At 44.7% G+C, this 22,690-nt stretch overlaps 1 protein-coding gene across 1 annotated transcript in view; it reads right to left on the bottom strand.

The window, feature by feature from the left end:
* Positions 1-19,264, bottom strand: part of LOC119446528 (peroxisomal acyl-coenzyme A oxidase 3) — a 33,064-nt gene extending 13,800 nt beyond the window's left edge. The window contains exons 1-11 of the mRNA XM_037710977.2: positions 18,823-19,264; positions 15,837-16,070; positions 14,728-14,802; positions 14,560-14,649; positions 12,833-13,065; positions 11,560-11,656; positions 10,358-10,540; positions 8,313-8,435; positions 5,538-5,658; positions 1,983-2,216; positions 784-938 (exon numbers count right to left, since the gene is read on the bottom strand). Coding sequence (XP_037566905.1) covers positions 784-938; positions 1,983-2,216; positions 5,538-5,658; positions 8,313-8,435; positions 10,358-10,540; positions 11,560-11,656; positions 12,833-13,065; positions 14,560-14,649; positions 14,728-14,802; positions 15,837-16,070; positions 18,823-18,972 — 1,695 coding nt within the window. The 5' untranslated portion in view covers positions 18,973-19,264. The remainder of the gene's footprint in view (positions 1-783; positions 939-1,982; positions 2,217-5,537; positions 5,659-8,312; positions 8,436-10,357; positions 10,541-11,559; positions 11,657-12,832; positions 13,066-14,559; positions 14,650-14,727; positions 14,803-15,836; positions 16,071-18,822) is intronic.
* Positions 19,265-22,690: the final 3,426 nt, after the last annotated feature.

Raw genomic sequence — 22,690 nt, 5'->3', positions numbered from 1 at the left:
AAGTACAGTATCACTTCGTGTTTTAAAGTGGCGATAGGAAGCCAAAATGAAATCTGAGCTGGGGGTGAATGCTGGAATAAAATGCCACTAGAGCAAAACATGACGGTCACTTAGTGCCACCTGCAGCAGGGAACGGCAGCGCGTTTGAGTCATCACCCATTTAAAGTGCTCAGTATGCTCTCAACGGCTCTACGCCACACAAGCTGTAAAACAGATAGGTGAAGATGTTGATCACAATAAGGTTGGCGACGAAAGCTGTGAATGCGACATGTGACAACCTGCGAGGAGATTTGTTGGCATCGGAGGAGAAAACTGAGTGCATGCCGGCATTTTCATGTGACACAGGCAGACGAGCATAGCGGGGAAGCGGCTGTGGCGGGCGCCTACTGGTCTTGATCGTGCGTGCCTCATGCAGTTTCTCGTTCACATGGGATGTAGAAGCCAGAAAACGTATCATACAATCGCAGTTTGGCGAGGTACTGAATGTTGGTGCTGAAAGATCATGTTTTCTGGGAACATATCCAGTAAACAGGAAACGCAACCGTATTGGGTCATTTTTTCTGTTCTCGATCACGAATGCTGGCACCAAGATATCGTACGAAATGGGATCGTATGAACAACGTTCTACTGTATTTTCAGTATTTTCAATGCTTTCATTGCTTTTCAAGAGTGGACCATATCACCGCTTGCAAATTTGTATAAAGGGAAGGCATTAAATAATTAATTTCTACTATTTTTATCTGGTACATCTCTTATGCAGACCATCAATGCACTGTGCGGTACCTCAATGTAAGCCAGGGCCAGTTCACGGAGGCAGAAGGCTTGTGTGTTGTTCTTGGCTGAAAACTGGTCCTCTCCCTGAGACACCAGTGTGGTGTACTTCTCGTCGCTAACCTTCAGCAGGTAGCAGACCAGCCACTTATATGCCGCCAAGATCACTGCGTACAAAATGAGCAATCCCGAAAACGCCCAAGACGTCATGACGCCAGAGAACACGTTGAAGCAGTTTATAACTGCAACCCCCACGAAACAAATGCGCAAAATTTCAAAGCATTGCTTTGTTGCTAAAAATTTTAAAGCGTGATGTTTGTTTCAAAAAATCCATAAACCCTAATACAGTATCTACAATTACCTGTCTTGCACCTGCTGAGTCAAGGTTATTTTATTTTTCATTTATTTATTTACCCTAAGGGTCCAGAATCGGACAATACATGGGGGGGGGGGGGGGGGATAACAACAGTAAATTTTTTAAAACAAATGCCTGAAAATTTCTCACTCTGATCACATGATTTAAGTCTCACCTGCCCTTGACCACATTTCCCTTCCCTTGGCATCCATTCTGTTACTTTAATATCACCGGTTATCAGCTTTACACATCACATGCATAATTCAGTTTCTTCCTCGTTTTTATCTCAATTGCTAGAATCTCAGTTACACTCAATAAGCGAAAAATTTATACTCAAAGCAACACTGTTTCTAATGGCATATATTCTATTCAATCATAAAGACTACAAATCCCTCTAACTTTTACTAAGCAAATAATAAACTTCGAAGAAATTGCAACAGATAATAAGGTGTCGGAGAGTATCCATCCTGGTGCGTTTTGGAACACATTCACAATGAAAAGTGAGCAAGATTAAACTGCTTCTAACTTCTGTTTTCTGTAGTATCACAGCATGTTTATCGTGCTACATTCTGCTAGTTAGCTGCTTTTATGTAACACTTGGAGTGCACATGCAATTTCTGTGTGTCCAACAAATTTACCGTGTGATGTTTTGCGATCTATAATGTCAAACTGCATAGGGGTGCCGAGGCCTCTATCAGGCACATAAGCCAATAGCCCTGGCTTCCTCCTTTGTTAACTAAGGAAGATACACATCTGTTTGCTGTCGGGTGTCTTGTTAGCTCTGATAAGGTTCCTTAATTCCTCCACAAAGCATGCCTATGCCATAGTTCACCTTCAATGTCCCACGTTAACTGACCATTAATGTCGGTCATCTCGCGAACAGTGGTCGCTGCCAGGGTGCCCTGCAGGATGGCCTCCATGTCATTGAGAAATTGAATGGTTGCCATGGAGGCTGGCAGGGGCTGGCCCGTCTTGCGCCCTTGCACCAGCGACAGCAGCACGTTGCTTGTTTGCTGCAGAAGCACGTTGTTGTCCCCCTCGTAGGTGCAGTTGGCATCGTTGTCATTGCGCAGCTCGCCAAGACCCGACACTGGATTTCAGAAAGAATCAAGTGGCACAGGCTGTGTGGGGCCTTTGTAAAAATGCCAGCGTCCTTTCGAATGCTGGCATCGAGGCGTCGTAGTGCTGAGACCACCGAAGCGTTCACTGTCGGTGCGCGTTAGTATAGTGCCTAGAATATACTTACTAGTGTGCCGACCGCCGGGCGTTTCCAATGGGAGACGCTGGCACCGCCGGTGATGCCTTCCACCGGAGGCCCCCAGACGGCGACACTGTTTGGGACCGTGCTAATTAACCGCGCGGCGCATCACGCGTCACTTGCGCTTCGGGTGCACTTCGGATGCGCGTTCGTAAGCGCAGTCGGTTGCGGCGCGTTGTAGCTTTCGAGCAAGTAGCATGTGGTGCCTCCGCATGTCATTGCTGGGTTTCTTTTATTGCGATAGCAATTATATGGACACTCCAAAGCAGATTTCTGCCGTCGGCGTCGCCGTCGCCGTTGCCGTTGCCGTCGCCGTGAGGTTCCGTATGACGTCAATGGAGATGAAATCGTCGCCGCGCGCCGCCGAACGCTGTATGTGCGAGTGAAAGGGCGCGAGGGACGCGCGCTTTCACGGGGAGTGAACGCACGGCGGAGAACAAACGCGCGTTCTGCGCCGTGCTCGCTTAAGGGCTGCAGAAGTAGGCGTCTCTTTCCTCCTTTACAATCACCATATATGTAGAGCAAACGCGCCTTCTTCTGACGCACGAAAGGCCGTGGGGCAGGGACGGGAGGCGACGTTTAGCTGCGGCACCAAGTGCCTATTTATATCAGAGGTTCCGCCAACAATCACCAACGCCGCACGCATTTTGTGCGAACGCGGGCAAAACGCCGACGGCGTCGACAACAATGCTGTGTGTTGCCGGTGCTGCTGCATGTCCAAGTTTGTACTGCGGATAAAACTACTATCCTTACTCCGTATAGCTCTCTACTAAGTTGCTATCGCAATTGATGCTTCGCCTTTCGGGTGAAACTGCGACAACTTTTTTCTGTGCGAGTGGTTCGCACTTGTGTCTGTTCACGGACATAACCGAGATGTCGTCGCAGAAAACGAGGCGTAAAGACAGCCCCTGTTTTGTCCCATATTGTAGAACTGGATACCGATTATTCAGCGCGCCTGTTGACTGGCCAGAACGTTTTGCCGAGTGGGAGAAGAATATAAGAGGGCTGATCGAAGGCTATAACTCTGGCAGCTGTCGCTTGTGAGAAACACTTTAGTAATTGCTACATTGAGCGCTCCTTCAAAATTAGTCGACGGCATGTCGCCCATAAAAATGTGCCCTGCTTAAATACCGTCATTTATGGTAATTAATTTAATTTATGGTAATTAGATACAACTTGGTGCGAATTTAGCATTCGTGGACATGTCTCGCATATAATAGTTTACTGTAGAAAAAAGTTACACTTCTTCGGAGACCACGTATTTATTTATTGGTATTTCTCACAGAAACACCCCGTATCGTGTAGCGTTATAATGATAACTGTGCATACGATCGTTTGTAAGTGCAACGAAATCATATTCTTTCGATTACGCTTTGCACCTCAACCAACGCTCCGCAGAACGAAACGGGCTGGGACAGCCCATTGGCGTCTGTCGCACACGCGCGCGTTGGCTAGAGACGCCGCTCGGCATAGCACGGTCCGTACGGCTATCGCCGTCTGGTGGCCGCCGGCGGAAGGCATCATTCTCCGTGCCACCGGAAAGCCCGCGGTCGGCACACTAGTAAGTATATTCTAGGCACTATAGCGTTAGTGTCATAATGCAGTACTTCTCTTTTCTGCTCGTAGGCGGCGGCACCGCCCCGAGCAAGAGCGCGGGTACACGGAGGAGTGTTAGATATATAAGGCGCGTCTGCGTAGCTCTCTGCAAATGTGTTTGTGGCGCAATGGGTTAAACGCTCGGCGATCTATCGCCGCGGACCGAGAGGTCGTGGGTTCGATTCCCAAATTTTGCATGTTTGTGGAACTTTTTCTTCTGCTTTCTTTCTTTGTATTATGTTCGTGTACATTGTGAGCTGACGTATTTCCGTGACGTATTTCCGTGACGGAAATACGTCAGTGAAGTTTGGTGGACCCCGGCATAAAACACTTTCGTGTTAAAAGCAAGTTATGCGCTGCCTAGCACAAGTTCGAAGGTCAAATGCAACAATACCGTATTTACTCGAATGTAACGTGACCGCTATTGTAACGAGAGGGTCGACTTTCCAGTCATGTGAAATCTTCTTCTTTCTGGTGTTTTACGTTCCAAAACCAGTTCTGATTATGAGGCACACCGTAGTGGAGGGCTCCGGATCAATTTTGACCACCTGGGGTTCTTTAACGTGCACTACAACGCAAGCACATGGGTGTTTTTGCATTTCGACTCCAGCGAAATGCGGCCGCTGTGGAGTCATGCAAAATAATAAAAAAATAAAAACGCAAATGCAACGCAAGATAAACGGGAAAAAGAAATGGTACCTTTATTCAAGGAATCGCAATTCGAAAACGAGTTCTTTTCACTCATTGTCGTCTCAGGAGGTGGCAGAGCATTCCTTGGGCGTTATTCTTGGGTGATCACTTTCAAAGATCGTTTCACTTTCACGAAATTTTGATGACTCAGCACCGAGCGTGCCCCCGGGGGACAAGTATTTCTGACGCTATGCCAAGGCCGCTATCTTCACACAGTGCCACGACTGCTGTCGGTCGTATACCTCAAGGGGTTTCATGCCGGGACAAGCCGAGTCTCGCGAAAGCGATACTATCTCCAAAAGTGATCACCTAAGAATATAGTTATCTTCCGTGCCGTGGAGCTCGTTTCAGATTAAGGACTTCTTAAAGGAGCGCACAACCATTTCACTTGGGGACAGTACCAGGCTCCTACGAGGCCTACAGATCCAAGCACTTTTGACCGGCCAATTAAAGAGCACCTCCCGCTTGTCCCGCCATCCGCAAATTGGCAACTCATTTACATCGAGCCGCCGAGTCGTGGTGGAGTTTCCGAGCTCCTCAGCCATCAGAATTGCTCATCTCTCACAGTGGGCGTCATACTGAACGTGCTGTGTCGCCATAACGTTGCGAATGAAGAGAGTCGAAGTGCGAAAAGCCACGGCGTACTGCAGCACCGGAACCGAAACACCAGTCACAAGCACAGCAAAAATGGCGTGACATTCAAAATTTCGGACACTGTTATATGTTTTATCTACACATCAGGTGGTGCTGCCGCAAAGAGTTCCGATTATTATGTGGGCAGAGAGCTTGTACTGAATTATAAGGCTGTCACCAAGTAGAGCACAGTTTTTCTGCATGAGTGGTGCAGAGGAGTAGATAAAGCGGTACCTTTGAGATAGCCATGGCCACCACAGGCCTCGCGGCTCTCCTGTATCGCATCCCTGGCCAGCCAGCCTGCTTTACACTTGGCGGCACATGACAAGATGTGCAACTCCACACCTTGTTCTGACTGCATGGTACCAGAAACAAAAGAAACAATCAGAATGTTGATTGATTCATTCATTCACTGAATTAACATATCTAAATATCACTGGGGCTATGAGAGATGCTGTAGTGAGGGGTTCCAATTGATTTTGATTAGCAGGGGTTAAGTGACTTTGCATTTTATCCCCATTCACAATGCTGCCACCATATCTGGGAATCAAACCCACTACTGAGTGCTCAGTAGCACAACACCATAGCCAGTGAGCTACCATGATGGCTACAACATTCAATACCTCTTCGTGCTTGCAGGGAGCAACAAAACACTAACAAAATCCGCCATTGTTAGAATGCAGCAGTTAAGGAGCGAATAGCATGGCAAACTACAGCTCCACAGCTGTAACAACGCTTCCTGCATATCTTAGCTGAGATTGAGCAAAGAAAACAAATAAACTGACAACAAATTGCTAATGTGCACCTCATTCTAAGGACCTTAGCGCTCTTGAATTCAGCCTACTCTGAAATATGGCCACGTTCAATCTTGCAAACATCTGCTCAGCAACTGAACACCACAGCTTCCACAGGGACAAACCTTGGCGAAAAGTGCAGGTGACTAGACAAGAAAGACTGAATGCATGCGTTGACTCCAAACTGATGGATGTTTTTAGAATGCCGCAGAACATACAGTAAAACCTCGTTAATTAAATCCTCGATAATTCCCGTCATGATCCCGTCAAGTGCCACCACGGCTTCGTCCACAGCAGCTGCATCAAATAGTAGTTTCATTTTTTATCTGTGTGCGTGTTAGTCATATGCCTTCAGTACCGCAAAGTCGCCGTCCAAGATTGTGTCGATAGTGGTCTTGCTTTCAAGAAACAGTTGTTTTGGTTTGACTGTCAGCTGTCAAAGCTGTCAAGGACGAAGAGACACCGGCTACATTGCAATGAACGGACAATCTGTTCACGGCCCGCTCAATGGCAAAAAACTACACTCGAACCTCGTTATAACGAAGTTGAAGGGGGAGCCGAAATTACTTCATTATATCCATTATCGCCATTTACTGCAATATATGCCTAACGGGGTGCACAACTGTAAACACGGAAATAAGAAGATGGCTTTGCGGCCCACGGATCCGCTACACGAACACACATGCGATGAAATTTGAATAAAACAGAAGGATCTTCGGCTTGTGCAACACGCGCCTTAGCACCTGACGCAACAGCCTTTAGATCTTTAGATAGCTGCCTTCTGTTCCATTGTGATGGCCTTTCACGTCCACTTTCCACATGGCTCGTCGTGGCCAAGCAGCCCATAACACACAACACAGCGCTCCGCTGTGTGATCGATGAGGTAAGCAAAGTTTGCCACGCTGGCTTGGCTTGGCTGGCTCGTGGCGTCTTGAGATTACACCGATGCCAATTCGATCTCGAAGGCCCCGCCAAACTGCCAGCTCATGTAGCGTGCCGCAGGGAGCGCAAATTTCTTAATACCTATAGCGAAAAGATGAAACATAAAAGCCTGTCTATATGGAAGCAAGATTGTTCTTCGTCAGAATCAAGTAACAGAAGTAATGGCGTCACATATAGGTGCTAAACCTGGAGACGTGAATACAGGGCCTGGGCATGACCCCGAGATTACGCCGGGGAGGTCTCTGAGGTAAGGCCCCACTGCAGCTGCCTGTGCGGCACGCCGTAGGGAAAGAGAGAAGGACGTGCACTAATCTCTCTGACCGCCCCGCGTAGCATGGCTCGCACAGCCAGGTACGCACAAGAGAGCGAGGTGAGTGGAGAAGTACAATAGTGAGCTGCTGCCTGCATGCAGGTGCGCGATGGTGAAAAAGACCAGTGTTGCTCGACAACGTATTCAACAAGGGACGCAGGATTATTGAACTGCCGTGGTGAACGAGTGATAAACCCCGCAGAACGCGATGTACTCAGTGCGCAACGGTCAGGTATTTTTTGGTTTAGGAGACAAATCTAGTTCATTATATCCACTGGCAAGACAATTTCGCTTTGTTAAAACAAGGTTTTAAATACATGGATCTCTATGGGGAACTCAAGGGGAATTTCATTTACTTCATTATATCCATTATTTTGTTATATCCCTTTTCGTTATAATGAGGTTCGAGTGTAATCTGGATGTGTATGCGGTAGTGAAAAGCGGGTCTCAGATGAAGGCGCGTGCCGCAGCTCCGCTGCGACCTTCGCCAGACCTTCGCTGCTGCGAGAGCCAATCTGTCAAGAGATGACGAGAATTGCCGCTTCCGCACGCTGCATTTGTGCAAAATATATACAGGGTTTACTAATTCACTCAGTAAACAAAAGCGTGTTGACGTAGTAAACATTTGTTTTGTCAGGTCAAAAGCTCCAACGACAACTCACAACCGCGGCACACACACACACTGAGTCTCACCACCGGGCCCAGAGGGCGCCATCTACTTTCTCTCATCATGGATGGATGTTTTCAGAGTACATTGTTTTTTTTATACCCTCGATAAATCAACATTTGGTTAAATTGGACATTTCTTTCGGTCCCGTGAAACCCAAATTAACGAGGGTTTACTGTATAACATGGAGTTATCAGGGAAGCCTGTGTTCGTGCTGTTTTCTGTGATAATCATAACCCTACTACTAGCCCAATTTCATACGCTCACATAGGAGAATAGATGTCTGTCGCACTCACCACTTCGGGAGACTTCTCGCCAAAAAGGACCGCGATGTGGAAGCTGACAAACTCCCGGTACAATGCAGCCGAGTAGTAGTTGAACACATGCGCAGCTGCGAGGAATGGAATTAGCCTCCATTGCTGAAAGGAAAATTTATGAGAACAAGCAGGTAAGCCTACACAGCATCTCTTTAACGTTGGAGCTCTTGCAAGATGCTACTACCGAATTGCACGAACTGAATCGCAGAAGCTGCCCAAAATGAAACTTCTGGATTTTAGTCACTCAACAACTGCTCCTTTACGGGCATTTGCTTTCTGCACTCTCAGAAACATCACTGATGCTATGCATATCACACAGTTTCAACAATTACTACCCATTCAGCTCGAACCAGTGTATCCTAACAAGATGCACAGAGCTGCTCAGTGGGGACACTAACGCTTGTGCAAATAATGTCCATGCCAGCAGTGGACGGCAGAATGCTGCCCCCACTCCGCTGTCATGCCGGTTGAGCCAAGTGTGACAGTGCATCCACTTAGCTTCTTTGTTGTTTTGCATCAGAGACTGAACTTCACTCGTGTCCCCGAGAGTCACAAAAATGTGAAATCAATGCAGTTCCTTGCAGCGCCCGCGAGCATGAAATGTGTACAGAACAGACTGTAAGTAACACTCAGCAAAACTGCCTATTTACACTTATTTACCTAGTCTTCTGACAACACGAAGGATAATACATAAAGTTCAAAATATAGTCGCAAGCTGACAAACAGCAGGAACTGGGATGCCAAGAAAGAAAAGTACTCATCAACATCCCAAGTTCCTCTCACAACAACACAGAGGAGGGATTCCTGCTTTCGTTTCTGTGGAACACTGTGATACCAATAATGATTTTAAGGGGTTCTGTGAGCACTGAAATGTTTTAACAAGCTCACATTGCAAGAACAGGGAAAATTAGCAATTCTGATTGGCTGGCTTATGCACACAGATTCGTCTTGAGCTGCATTTCCTGCTACTTTCATAGGCTGTAACCAACACTATTTCACTCCAAACACCAATATTCGATTAGAGGCAAGTTAAGTCACTTGTAACATGCCACCAGGGTTCCAAACTCAAGACAGACTGAGCAATACGCTGAATCATCCTGATAACTCAACCAAGATCATGACTGATTGATTTGATTGATTGTGTTTAATGTTTTAAACAAAATTGGGACTATGATAGATACTTTACCAGGAAGGTAAAGCATCTTGGGTTACCTGGAGTTCTTTAAAGGCCCACTAAGGAGAAAAATTATTTGATCTGTATATGCCTTTCTAGGATACCAATAAAGCTGCCCGTACCATAAGAAGAGAGAGGCCTGGTAAACTAGAAAATGTGCAAAAGTAAAGGCGGGTGGGTAGCGGCACTGCCTTGAAGTTTCCACAGCAGCTCGCTGGGATGACATGGACTTTTACGGCGTCTGCTCCGGCCTAGTTGACTTTTCATCGGTAAATATGGACTACATTGTATTGTAAACAAGCCCATGACTGACCTTAACAATTTTGTAGAACTGTTACTGAGCCACAACAGCCAAAATAGGAAAAGATACTCTGAAATCCGTGACGTCCCACTGACGTACTGGTGCAGCAGATTTGGAGCGAAATTCCAAAAATGTAACTTTAACCTTAATTGTCTCTTCTAATAATCAACCTATTACTGTGAAATGAATGAAAATGAGGTTCTGAAGGAATGCTTTATCAGTCTTAAGCGATTCGGTGTTTCTCTTTAGTGCACCTAAATCTCCCACATCAAAATACAGCCATTGCAGCCAGGAGTCAAACCTATGACGTTGTGCTCAGTAGAAGAACCCCACCATACCTCCTGTTCTCCCACAATGTTTGGCTGCAATATTGGCTTGTTTGGATATCATGAAAGCATTCAATGTTTACAAAGCAACAGACAAAAAACAAAACACTACACAATGCCACTTGTGCGTGTCCTGCTCCTCATCTGCGCACGTTTGCTGTCTTGTGCCACAGTGAACACTTTCATGAGCCTAATATTTGCCTTTGTGACAATCTGGTCATACCTGTAGCTGGTACTCAATGACTGGCCACTCCTCCTGGTTCTCTGGACCAAACTGGCGACGCACAGCTGAATACCGGGTGGAGATCACAACACTCTTGATGAGGTTGGTGGTGCAGATGCCCACAATGGCCACACGTCCCATAGACAGGGAGCCCAGGGTCATTCCAAACCTCTTTTTTGGATCCTAACCATGCGAAATGATACATACACATCTGGTCAATACAAAAGGAAAATTAATATTGCCCAATAACAATTATGAAACAGTGCAAAACAATACAATATAGCTATCAACAAAGAAAACTGAACACGTCACTGAGTGGCTTGTAACTATCACGATGAAACGCGGTTACTTTGTGCTTCAATGCACCACTATCTCACTTGTCCAAACTACTCAAAGTATCAATTATGCCTTAAAGGGGCCCTAAAACACATTTTGAACATAGTAGGAAAATGTTGCCGATCTGTCGTAGAGGCTGCTGTGAACATGTGAGCCAAATATTGATGCACTACAATGCAGCAGGAAATTTACAAACTTATGTCAAAAATCACAAAAAATTGCTTCCTCTCACTTCTGCAACGTGATGCAGCAGCATCGCATGCAGTTGGACCCACCAATGCTATTCGCTGATTTCGTGAAAAGTATTGACTACTGTACTACATTGTGAACAATTCAGTGGTGAAATGTTCGTGAGCTGTGAAGATATTTAATCTTCTTCAAGATGGAAAAGCATATGAAATAAAAGCTGTAGTTTAATACAGCCGTTATGCTGTATTAATACAGCACCATACAGTTATATTTGTATGATGCAGACATTAACAGGACGTTTTGCACTCAATAGTCTGACTATGAGAACTCCAGCATTTATGCATTCCTTGAAATCTACTTTTCATGTTTACGAGAATAAAAATTGAACTGAATTGAATAACTTAATAAGCTTACACTGCACAGCGCTTAGAGACTGTTCATGCAAGGGTTAGCAGTTAATATGAAAACAGTATGATTACGACCTTGTCAAAGTACTTGTTTTGGTGCTGCTGGTTCCATCCAGGCTCTACATGCTGGATAAACACCCTTAAACGATGCCACCAATCATCTGGTAATCTGTACGATTTCTCATGCAAACATACTTTACAGCCCTTTGCCTTTGAGCCAAGTAGCCAGGCAAATGAAAAATTACAATAAAGACCTCTCAAGCCCCCTACCTTCAGTGGTGTGACGTATTCCCCTTCAGGTGTCACATCTGCAGTCCTATTCAGCAGGTTCTCTCGAGGTATGCGGTAGTCGTGAAAGGACAGAAACCTACGCAAAATAAATTAGGTGCTGCCGTTACCTCCACAAAGAATTCCTTGCTGCTAGTTAGGATTATGATTGTGCCACTCCATCAGAGGCACGAGTTTGCAATAAGAGAGCATGTACAGTTGAACAATGTTACAAAGAAGTCGCATTTGATACTAAACTATTTTCATTATGTCCGATACTCATTATAAGCATGCGCGTCGACATCAGTGAAAAAGACAAAGAAATTGCAATTGAGAGTCTATGTGAAAGAAATGCAAATATAAGGATCCCAATGGGCCATCAAAGGATTTCCTATTGATTTTGATGGCCCGTTGGCAACTAGGCATGCTGATACATGGCACATGAGAAACACAAGTTTATAAATGTACTTTGCACTGTCGTTAGTATGTAAAAGTGCAATCAGTGAGATCACACGGAATCATACTGGCACATTGGCTTGTCAGCTGCAGGACAGCCAAACTAAGTCGGCAGAAATGTGTCTAAACTGTGCTGTTCCAGGTTGATCTTGCTTAGTACTTGAGATTTTTGCTACCAGAATCCTTGTGGCCATAAAGTAAATCAGCAAGATATTGGTTAATTATTGAATCCTTCCATGCCCCACTATTATCCCGAATTTCGACCAAAAGTGGTCATATTATTTTTAAAGACCTCAGTTGCCAACTTGTTTTACTTCCTCAGTCAGAATGAACTCGCTCCTGCTTCGACTATGTGCTACCATCTACCAGAACAACACAGCCTTGAGACTAAACTAGCTCGTCCACAGCGTTGCTAAAAAATGAAAAATGCCATCGACAAGCAGAGCTCATCCTTGGCTGTTTTTAACAGAAATGCATGGATAAATCCAGCTCATCTACAGCACAGAAGGGGTTAACAAGGACAAAAATATACTGTCAGCTTCTTCAGGAGGTTGCTAAAAATATACAGGTGGTTTCATCCGCACACAAGGCTTAAAACACGCTTTATTAACACTTGCTGTGTGTTAGCTGGGACACCAGGTATATTGGGCAACTGCCTCACAAACAAGAAGTGCCTAGGCCAAAGGGAAGGGGAGCATATTGACGTCACTGTATCTCCCAACAAAGATAGAATTTTGTTGTCGTGTAACATATTTTCTTTGCAAAAGAGATGTGAATCGCTCAGTCATGAGGACAGCTTTCAATGCAGAATGCTACCCACCCATTGTCGATGCCATTGAGGCCCAGCTTGGGTCCCATGTCACCCACAAGGACACCTGGAAATGGAAGCAGAGTCTTGCGGTTCCGGATGGGAACAATGAAAGCATGCAGGCCCCGGTTCTTCCGATCGGCCGTCAGCAACTGAGCAAACACTATGGCGTCTGTAGCCGTCTGGCCCATGTTTCCCGACCAGACCTTGATGGCTTCGATGTCAGGAGTGTTCAGGATGAACTCCTGCATGAAGAGGCCGAACATGAAAAATTGGAAGTCGGAATTTTTTTTTTTTTCGCAATTCCAATTCTCCAGGTATTTGAAGCAACCTTCCACCACATAAGAAAAGAACTGCTGCCTTAAAGACATACTTATTTCATTTCAAAGAACGCGCAGCCAAGCAGCTCATTCGAAAGTCGAGACCTTATACGGTGTGAGACTGCAGTGTTTTTGTAAAAACTAGGTTGGCGAATATACTTCTGATGGGCCACTTTCAGTGAAGGTAGAGAATGTGAGCGCAAGGCACATCACACTGCAAGTTTTGAACTTCCTAAGCAACTCTCATTAAATGTCACATACTGTAGCAACCAGTGTGCGAGAATAGCTGAGCATCTGTTATTAAGTTACACTGCATCCAGAAAAATGTAAAAACTCGACGTATAAAGCCCAGAGTGGCAATTTTTTGCACACTTATAAAAGCATGAAAAGGAATCCAACTGCATTATATTGCCACAAACTCGACAATGCAACACAATCATATCATCAGTGTAGTAGCTTACTGTCAATGGCACTAGTAGTGCATTTGTGTAGTGTGTGTAGTGTGCAAGAAAATGCCATGATTGGAAAGGAAAAAGAAGAAGACGACAGTGAGTGCGTGAGCGGAGGCAAATCCCGTGCTGAATGAAAGAAGACACCGTCAAAAAGTGTCCGCCTCAGAGAACCGTATGAAACACTAAAGAAAAGAACCTGCATCCGAATTTAGCTGTGAGGACAAGCAAGGAAAAAAGAAAACAAGGTTGTGAAACGCGCTTTTCCCCTTGAAGTCTAACCTTCCTGTCAGATAAATGGTAAGTCAGAAATGGATGTTTCAGTGCAGTGTGCAGACAGAATTTGCATTTATTGTCATTTTAGGATGCCTTGTGAGACCCCTTTTAGACAATGCTCCGATTCCTCCAAGACATTTGGTCTTTCTATGCATCTCTCTTGGTTTCTCTATGTGGCATGCAACTCAACAGATACCTAACAAAAGGATGATGCGTCCTCAGTTCCCTTGCCGACACATTTGGCTTTTCTGTGCCCCTCCTTTACAAGGTCATCAACAGACAGGACACTGCACTTATGAACCCTCTGGAATATTTGGCCTCAAAGATATGCTGCGACCTCACCAACAGACACAAGGAGCTAGGAATGAAAGGCCTCAACTACACGAATTGACCATGAAAACTGCAACATAATACAATAAATAATGTCACCAGTGGAGTATTTTAATACAGTCAAATGCAGCGCTAACGAACACTGCTATACCAAAGAAAATCAAAAATGTTTCTCGCCTATATCCATGTGTCATGAATATATGCCCTTATAATATCCATGTGTCATGAATATATGCCCTTATAACAAATATGGGGTAAATACAATGAAAGAATTTTCAATCGAATATGGCTTCATTCTAAGAAGGATTGACCGTACTGGCTATTGCCGCTAAAAAGAAAGGACAGGTAAGATGCGGTCACTTGCCTGTGTGTTTGGGTCATATAATGCCTCGGTTCGCATGGCTCTTGTATTTGTTCCATGGCTGAGTTCAGTCAGTGCAAAACATCCAGCTGCCTAGTAAGTAAAAGACATATATAAGATGTCACAAAAACTAACTAAACCCATCAGGTAACAGAAGTCCAGCAGTCTTACCTCAAACTTGAGTATTTCGTCAAACATCCTCATGTGCCTCTTTGTGCCCAGTCCCCTCACAGCTCCAATGAACATCTAAGCAAAAGAAAAAAAAACAACACAAGACTTGTTTGACCCGGCAAAATCACAACTCAATTTCCAGCAAAGCTGTTGCTTCTGTGTGATCATATTAATATTTTTTTGTTGAAATCTTGCAATCAATGCACACACTTTAAAAATCCCCCCCCCCCCCCCCATCGCGATTTCTTTTCCCACAAGTTTAAACTCAGTGTAACATTTAGTTCTCTCAGAATGTAGGGTAAACATGCATATAGCACTTTTAATCACACTAACAACAATGCTGGGAAAAAAAAAAAGGTAGCTTAAGTCCTGAAGCAAAAAATATAAGTGATCAGATACAAATATTAACCCTTCCAGTGCCAGGTTTTTTTGTCAGATGTAAAACGAACATAATGGTTTATATTCGGTTACTTAGAAGGGAGAAAAATTACATGGATAATGGCAAATGCACTCTTAGAATGGTCCTCACATTTCTATCTTCGTTTTTTATCTCCTACCTAGTTTAGTACTGATGTACACGCTTCTGCGATAGTGCCACCGTGGCAGGGTAAAAAAACACGAAATAAACTGATATAAACGTACGACAGATGACCGAAACATGCAAGAATGGTCCTTGTGCTATGGCGCGTATATCTGTACGGAGAATCGCTGTGGTGTCAGTGCACAAAGTTCAGGAGCCGCCCTTAGATCGACAGAAGCACGCTCCGCGTGGCACAACCACGGCCATGAAGGGGTGCGTTCCGAAGCGCACTGACAAAGAACCAGACTGAGCAAAGCTACAGAGATGAGAAAGTATGCTTCTAGAATTATATACGACACATGGTGGAACTACCTCGGAGCTTGCCAACTTCGTGATACTGCACACATCCAACTGGAGAGAGTGGAGAACATACCGGTACATCAGTGGTACTGGTTAAGCTTTCCCGTGGCATTGAAAACAAAACAAACTGTAAGCCTATTCAGGAACTATAAGCACTAAATGCAAAAACGCAAACTGTGTCGGAACAACACTGGAATGACATAAAACATAAAACGAAAATGCTGCTTACATCAAAACAGAGGACTTTCTTTATGGAGAGTGACCAGTCGTAGGCCCCGATGCAGTTGTTGCATGCAGATGAGAGAAACGGATTCTGGAAGAACTCTTCCTGTGAGTAGAATTGGTACTCGAAGATGCGCTTCATCCGCCGGAAGCACAAGTGACGGTGCTCTTCCAAGGTGATGTCATCAAAAGGTTGGCGTGAAAATAGAGGGTCATTCTCCAGAGTCTTGAATACCTTGGCCTGGGTGAGAAGATGAGAGTTTCAAAAGCTTAGTTGCAAAGCTGAGCTCTAAAGCTATGGTCCCTAGATGTTTCAATTAAACTGGGTCGACTGCACTTCATACCTTTCTTTATTGAGGGCCTTTCTCTAATAAACCTTTACAGATCTTTTCAAATCTGCACCAAGCGATCACCTCCTCTGCCACTGTTACCGCTTTGATAAACGATGTTAAGACTCTCCAAGCACACTTTGATCAGACTAGACGATCGGCCTTTTACCGAAGCAAATGCCCTGGTAGCTTCGCCTCACAGCTCATCAGCCCAGAAAGGCCCAAAAGCCTTTCTACAACACCTGAAGGTGACAGACTCGACTTCCCCAACTGTAGAAATGCTGGGCATAGTCCAGTGCATGCACATACAATGACAGTGGTTACACAACAAACAAATAAAATGAAACAGTGAAAAAGACACAAGGACTGTAATTAAAAGCTGCTGAAATAGCAGCTTGACAGTATTCCTGGCCCTGATATTTTAGAGCAGTTTGGCAGCAAATAGTAAGAGGAAAAATACATGTTCATGTACAAAAAAAAAGTAAAGAAAAATAAACATCAGCACAGTGAAATAATATATATGTACATATAAATATAAAAAATCAGCAAACAGTGTAAAAAATGAGAATCAGCAAACAGTGAAAGAAAAATACTAGCACATATGAAAAATATATGACATATTAAATAAAAAACACATCCACACAAAGCGCATACACACAAAAAAAGGAACTTCGGTGTAATCATTAAGTGCATTCAGCGGTGCTACATGGCGTTTCTAATTAAATATTCCTTCCACTCTTTCTTTGTCACTATATCAACGTTAATATCCTTACTGTTTAAAAAATCTAACTTAAACTTTTCTCTTTATTCCACTCCCACACTTTCTTTAGAGCTCTTGAAAAAAGTGAGTCTAAAAATGCCTTTAAATGCACTAGACATAAAAATATAGAATGAAACTCATTAAATATGTTGAAATACGGCAAAGGCGGTCGCAGGAAGGCGGAGGCTTGAATTGATGAACAGTGAGCAAACAAGGAAAGCTTCAACCTGGTGCCAATGCTCCGACAAGGAAACTTTTCTTCAGGGCCCCACATAAAGTACGAGTGCCCTATGGTGAAATAAGCTGTGTCATAACGCAGTGAATGGTTGTATTGGGTCATTATATGTAGCTGAGCTGATTTAATTAGTTGCTTATCACGAAAAATAATTCTGTTGCTTGCCATAAATGTGCACAACGTAAATGCTACTGTGCGAAACAAGGTCCCATTGTCAAGGTCTCAACGACAGCAAAGGGTAATTGAAATTGACAACAGTTTTGATGGTAATAATTAGCTTCACATAGTAGCAAGCAAATTAATATTTACAAAAGTTCAAGGAACTTGCAGAGCTTGCATTCGAGTATAGTTATGGTAGATGAATTCTTATGATTGGGCAGGGCCACTGGAAAGATGACAGTTTTGATCATTCGGTTGATAATGTGAGAAAAAATTTGCAAGAAGGCTAACATGACACATTATGCATGCACATGGACACATGTGTACTGCATGCAATGACACTACGTATGTACACATTTGCAATTTTTAATATTATCGCATATGCGTCAACTGCACGGCATGCCAGCAGCAGGATCGGTGGCAGTATAGACGGGTGAGCAAGGCGATTTCCAGTTCGCTGTTCGCGTCAGGAGTGCCCCTAGCCACTACAAGGCAGCTGACACGCCATGCTGTCTATCTGCGCTGGATATTAGAAAAAAATAGCAAGGGTGTGCGGAACCTTTAAGCACATAAGCATCTTTAATGTGTTTTGTTAAACATGCAGCATGCATGCACAGAAAAGTTCAGAAATAATAAGCTCGCACACAAATAATACGACGGGCTTATAATCATCTCTTTAATTACACTGTCTTTCATATGCGCAAGCGATTCTCGTCAGCAAAGCATCAATGGTTCTAAACGTCGACAATGTAACCATAGCAGTGGATAGTTGCGAACTGAGAACAGCTCTCACTCCATCATATTGCGTTGGGCTTGATTTGCCTTAAACCATAGCGCTGGTATCCAGTCATGTCAATTGACATGGCTGTACGCCTGCGCTATGGGATAAAAACACGGCGTGTTGTGTTGCTTTCGTCTCACGTCCCTATTTTTTATCTCTGGTATCACATCATGTCGCTCGAGCCAACCCTTGGGCTGAAGGTCCTTAGGATTTCTTACGCCGCGATCGTTGCTGCAGTTCTCATTGTTGTCATTATTGTTTACAATACAAATCTGACACCCCAGGTTAAACATGTTCTACTTTTATTCCCGACGCGACTTATAAGAGTGTCATACGGCGCACTTTCGATCGCGATCGAGCCAATTGCGGATCAAATTTCTCGGTCGCGATTGGCTTCTATGCTCGATCTGCGAAATGGAGCCAATCGCGGTCAAATTCAATCCAGATCAGGCTCGATCGCGATCGAAAGTGGCCGTGTGACATCGGCATTAAAGGCAGGCAATTTCATTGCCGGTCGCTGAAGCAATAATGCTACGCAGTTGAGCAACAAGAGGAAAATGATCGCCAATACTTCTAATGGCGTTGAATATGCACATTATACCTAGACTGGCAGTACGCTTTACAGCTAACGAAGATAAATTTGCAGCACCTTGACAACTGCATCAAACATTGCACAAAGACACGCGTGCACTGACAGCCACCCACCAATCGCCAATCACTTCCTCATACCTTGAAACGTATAATGTCTTCGCCTTCTAGGGCCACTTTCAACTTTCGCCAGTCAAAGGAGGCCAGCTTCCTGTAACTGTCCAAGGGTCCCGGTGGAAACGATGGCATGTATTCGAGCACAGAATCGGAGTTCTCATCCTGGGACGACATGACCAACGGGCAGTTGTTGCGCTTTGTGCCTCGTATTAACTTGTGTCACACAGTGCGAACCGCATGGGAAACAGTTCAATTATCTCCGCTTCGCCTGTGGCAATCTTGACTTGCGGCACCGAAGCAAAAACAAAACCACGCAGCACTTTTCTTTTCCCGGTTATCCTCGATTCCGAAACATACAGGCCATACAGGTTTAGCATATTGTACCGAAAGAGCAGCGACAACTTACATTTGTGCGTCGTGAGGGTCCTGACAATCGTGACACTAAACACTACAAAAATTTCGCATTACCGACCAATAGTAAAAAGAATACTTTAAGAAAAATAAAAAGCAGCAGTGGAAAACGTGAGTGAAAAAAACGCATGATTAAACGCCTCCATTTACGGTTTAACGTTTTAGGAAAAAAAAAAAAAAAAAAAAGCACTTACAGTCCAGTTAAGCTTGCGCGGTTTGTTTAAATGTACTCTTCCCAAGCCACTTTATTCACTCGCCGCCGTTTTGCCTGCGCCAGCATTATTCTTATTTTCTTTGTTTTTTTTATATTTTTATCATTATTATTATGAATCAGCGCGTGTCCCCTGCTTGTGTGCGCGTGTTATTCTGTTGAAGTGACACAAACGATCTCCAGTAGCCGAAGTACAGATTAGCCGAAGTCCGCAACATGATGCCCTCTCCGACGCCACTCTTTATGGAAAGGTGAGGGGGCGCTGAACAGGCATTTGACCTTCGCGACTTCTTTTGGTCTTCTTGCCCGCACGTAACAACGGTCAAGTTAGTAATTACTCTAAACTCCATCATATATGCGACGTCAGATTGCATGGAACAGGGCTCTATAATGGGCGCTCGTAGGATACGACCCGCTACACCTATATGACTCAGACTTAGCACCACTAGCTCGATCATACCCTCGACTAATATCTTCGTAAGAATTTTTAGAGCGCAGCTCTTAACAACCATTCCTGCGTTGAGCGTCGACGTCCCTCGTACTACCTCGGCGTAACCGAGCGAACGAGCACAGCGAAAGATGAAAGAGCGAACGCGGAGCGGGAGATGAAAGACAGCGATAGCGAATAGAGCGCGAGGAGGATGGGTGCAGCGGAAGCATGGCAAGAAAGCGGAGGAGAGTATGGCGAAAGTATGAGGAGGAAAGCGAAGTGCCGCACAAGACGTTCTGCGGCGATCTTACTATGAGAAGGCGCAAGAGTAGCGCGCGTCGTCTGTTCACCGATGAAGCTATCGATATGGTATGCGGCGAGCGCGTCAAAACGAAGCGCTGCATGAGCGGAGGTCTGTCTGCGGCGGCTGCTGTGAATCGCGCTCACGCGTCAGCCACGCGCTGGCTCTCGCGATCTCCCGATTAGCGAGGCAATCGCACCACTTCGCTCCGTTTGCAACGTTCCGCACAAGTCTATTGTCCGCGCCAGCCGATATATCGCGAAATGAAAACACGTATAGAGCTGCGCTCAAATTTCGAATTACGGGGTATCGTAATGGTCGGTGAATTTTTTTCGCTCTCTCCCACCGAGAGTATTACCAGTATTCCGCAGCTTTCAATATGTGTGCAGTAAAGGGAGTATACTCTATGCATTTATTTAGGGCACTGCTAGGCAGTCATGGTCCCACATCCATCTGCTCTCAGCAGCTTATTTCACAATAGGTGGTGTCTAAAACCCGACGTCTGTGAGGTGTTTCTGGCACCCGAAATCGCGCCCGCGCCTTCAACCAGCAAAAGCATAGCCTTTAAGACCTACATTTTAAATTCAGAGGGCGCCACCCTGAGGCGTGAATTTGGACACCACCTATTGGAAGGTGCCTTCCGCTCTTCAGTCTAGAACATTATCTAGCTATCTGCCGTGTTCGTTCCTTTGCTGTCATTCCAACTTCGCTATCTTACTCCCAACATGACATTGTCATCACGCCTTCTACTCTAACCAAAAGGCCTAAGTTGTCTAATAGCTTGGGCCGCTAAGTATGGGCTCGTGGTCCTGATGCTATCGTGGTAGTTGCATAATCTACATTTCAGCTATGTCATCTGACTCTCTTCATGCCGTCGTCATCACGTGGTCATTTTATAATTGTTATCACTTCAGCAATGTCATCAATTGTGGTCAAGCCATCATCGCCATTTCTTGACACCAATCTTTCATCATCATCCTATTATAATCACACTGTCGTTATTCATTCGTCTTTATGCCGCTTTTGTCAAGCCGTCATCACAAGACAGTCGCTATCATACATTCGTTGAAAGATTGTCATCGTCCTGCTGTGTGCCATTGTCGTCACACCAGCTTAACCATCCAACACTCATGCTGCTGTCGTCATGCAGGTTTCATAATACAACGATCGTTACGCCATTGTCATCATACACTCTTTGTCATCCCATTGTCATCATGTGGTTGTCACACCATTGCGTCCTCGCCATACAGTTGTCATGCATTCATTGTCATACCATCATCGTGATGCTGTTGGTCGTTACGTCGTCATTGTAACTTCGATATCCAATTCTCGTCACATAGTCGTCGTCATACCGTTTTCATCATGTCATCATCGTCTCTCTGCCTTTTCACTATTGTCATTATTTCAGTAGTCATTCCTGCGTCGTCATACCACCTTCGTCGATCCATCAATGTCAATCCTCGTCTGTCATTCTATCGTGATCATGCCGTCGTCATGCAATTGTGATTATGCCGCCAGTGTCATTCCATCATCGTCACACAGACGCTATCGTGCATCCGTTGTCCTACCGTTGTTATCAAGCCGCCACCGGCGTGCCATCGTCGTCATTCCAGCTTCCTCCAGTTCTCGCCATACCGTCACTGTCACGGCATCGTCACCATACAGTTGTCATCATCTCAATGTTGTCATGCCGTCGTCGTTATACCTCTTTTGTCATTCCATCGATATCATTCTTTTGTCGTCATTCCATCGCCACTGCATCAGCGTCATACAGTCATCATGCTGTCATGCTCATGGGCGACCTTGACGAGTGCCATAGGAAAGTGGGACGATATCGGAGTATGTGGCATATACCTGAGGCAACAAAAACTATAACAATTGCCACAAAACATGTTTAATAAATGTGACTTCAGGAATACGGTCTGTCATTATATTGCTTGAATGCTATTCACATTACTGTCAACAGTCATCGTGAGACGAGTTATGCCATAATTTTTTTTAGTTAGAAAGGACTAACTGCGAGACTCATCTATCGCGAAAAAATACTTGCATTCAGCCATGGTGTCAGATTTTTTTTTCTGGGTTGTAGAGAGATTAGAAATCAGTATGCTATTTATGCTACTCGCAAAAGTCCATTTGTAGGACACTGTTTTCTTTGCATTTTCATGTTCAGCACATGGAATAGGCTGGTCATAAGACTATGTTCATGTTACCCTGAAATCCTATAGTCTCTCAAGGCGCAATATCTAGCAAATCAGTGCTGTCGGAACCTGAAAGGTGGGGGATGTATCATAAAATAGAAAATTGTCATCTACTCAACACTAGCATGAAGCTACAAAGGAAGCTCGTACGGGTTTCTCGGCCAGCTTTGCAGTATAAACAACTTCATGCTGGTCCGAGGATTGAACACGGGACCATGCAACACCTTTCCAGGGAGGTCACTTTCCTATCTGAGCCGACCAGGAGGCTAGCAGATCGCAGAGCACCTGTGACAAGCACATCTAGTATCCCACTGTTACCAAGTGGCAACCAAAATATC

This window comes from Dermacentor silvarum, chromosome 3, assembly GCF_013339745.2.
Source record: "Dermacentor silvarum isolate Dsil-2018 chromosome 3, BIME_Dsil_1.4, whole genome shotgun sequence".
Classification (NCBI taxonomy): Eukaryota; Metazoa; Arthropoda; class Arachnida; order Ixodida; family Ixodidae; genus Dermacentor; species Dermacentor silvarum.
The sequence above is the reverse complement of the archived record's forward strand: the minus strand, read 5'-3'. Positions and strand labels throughout refer to the sequence as shown.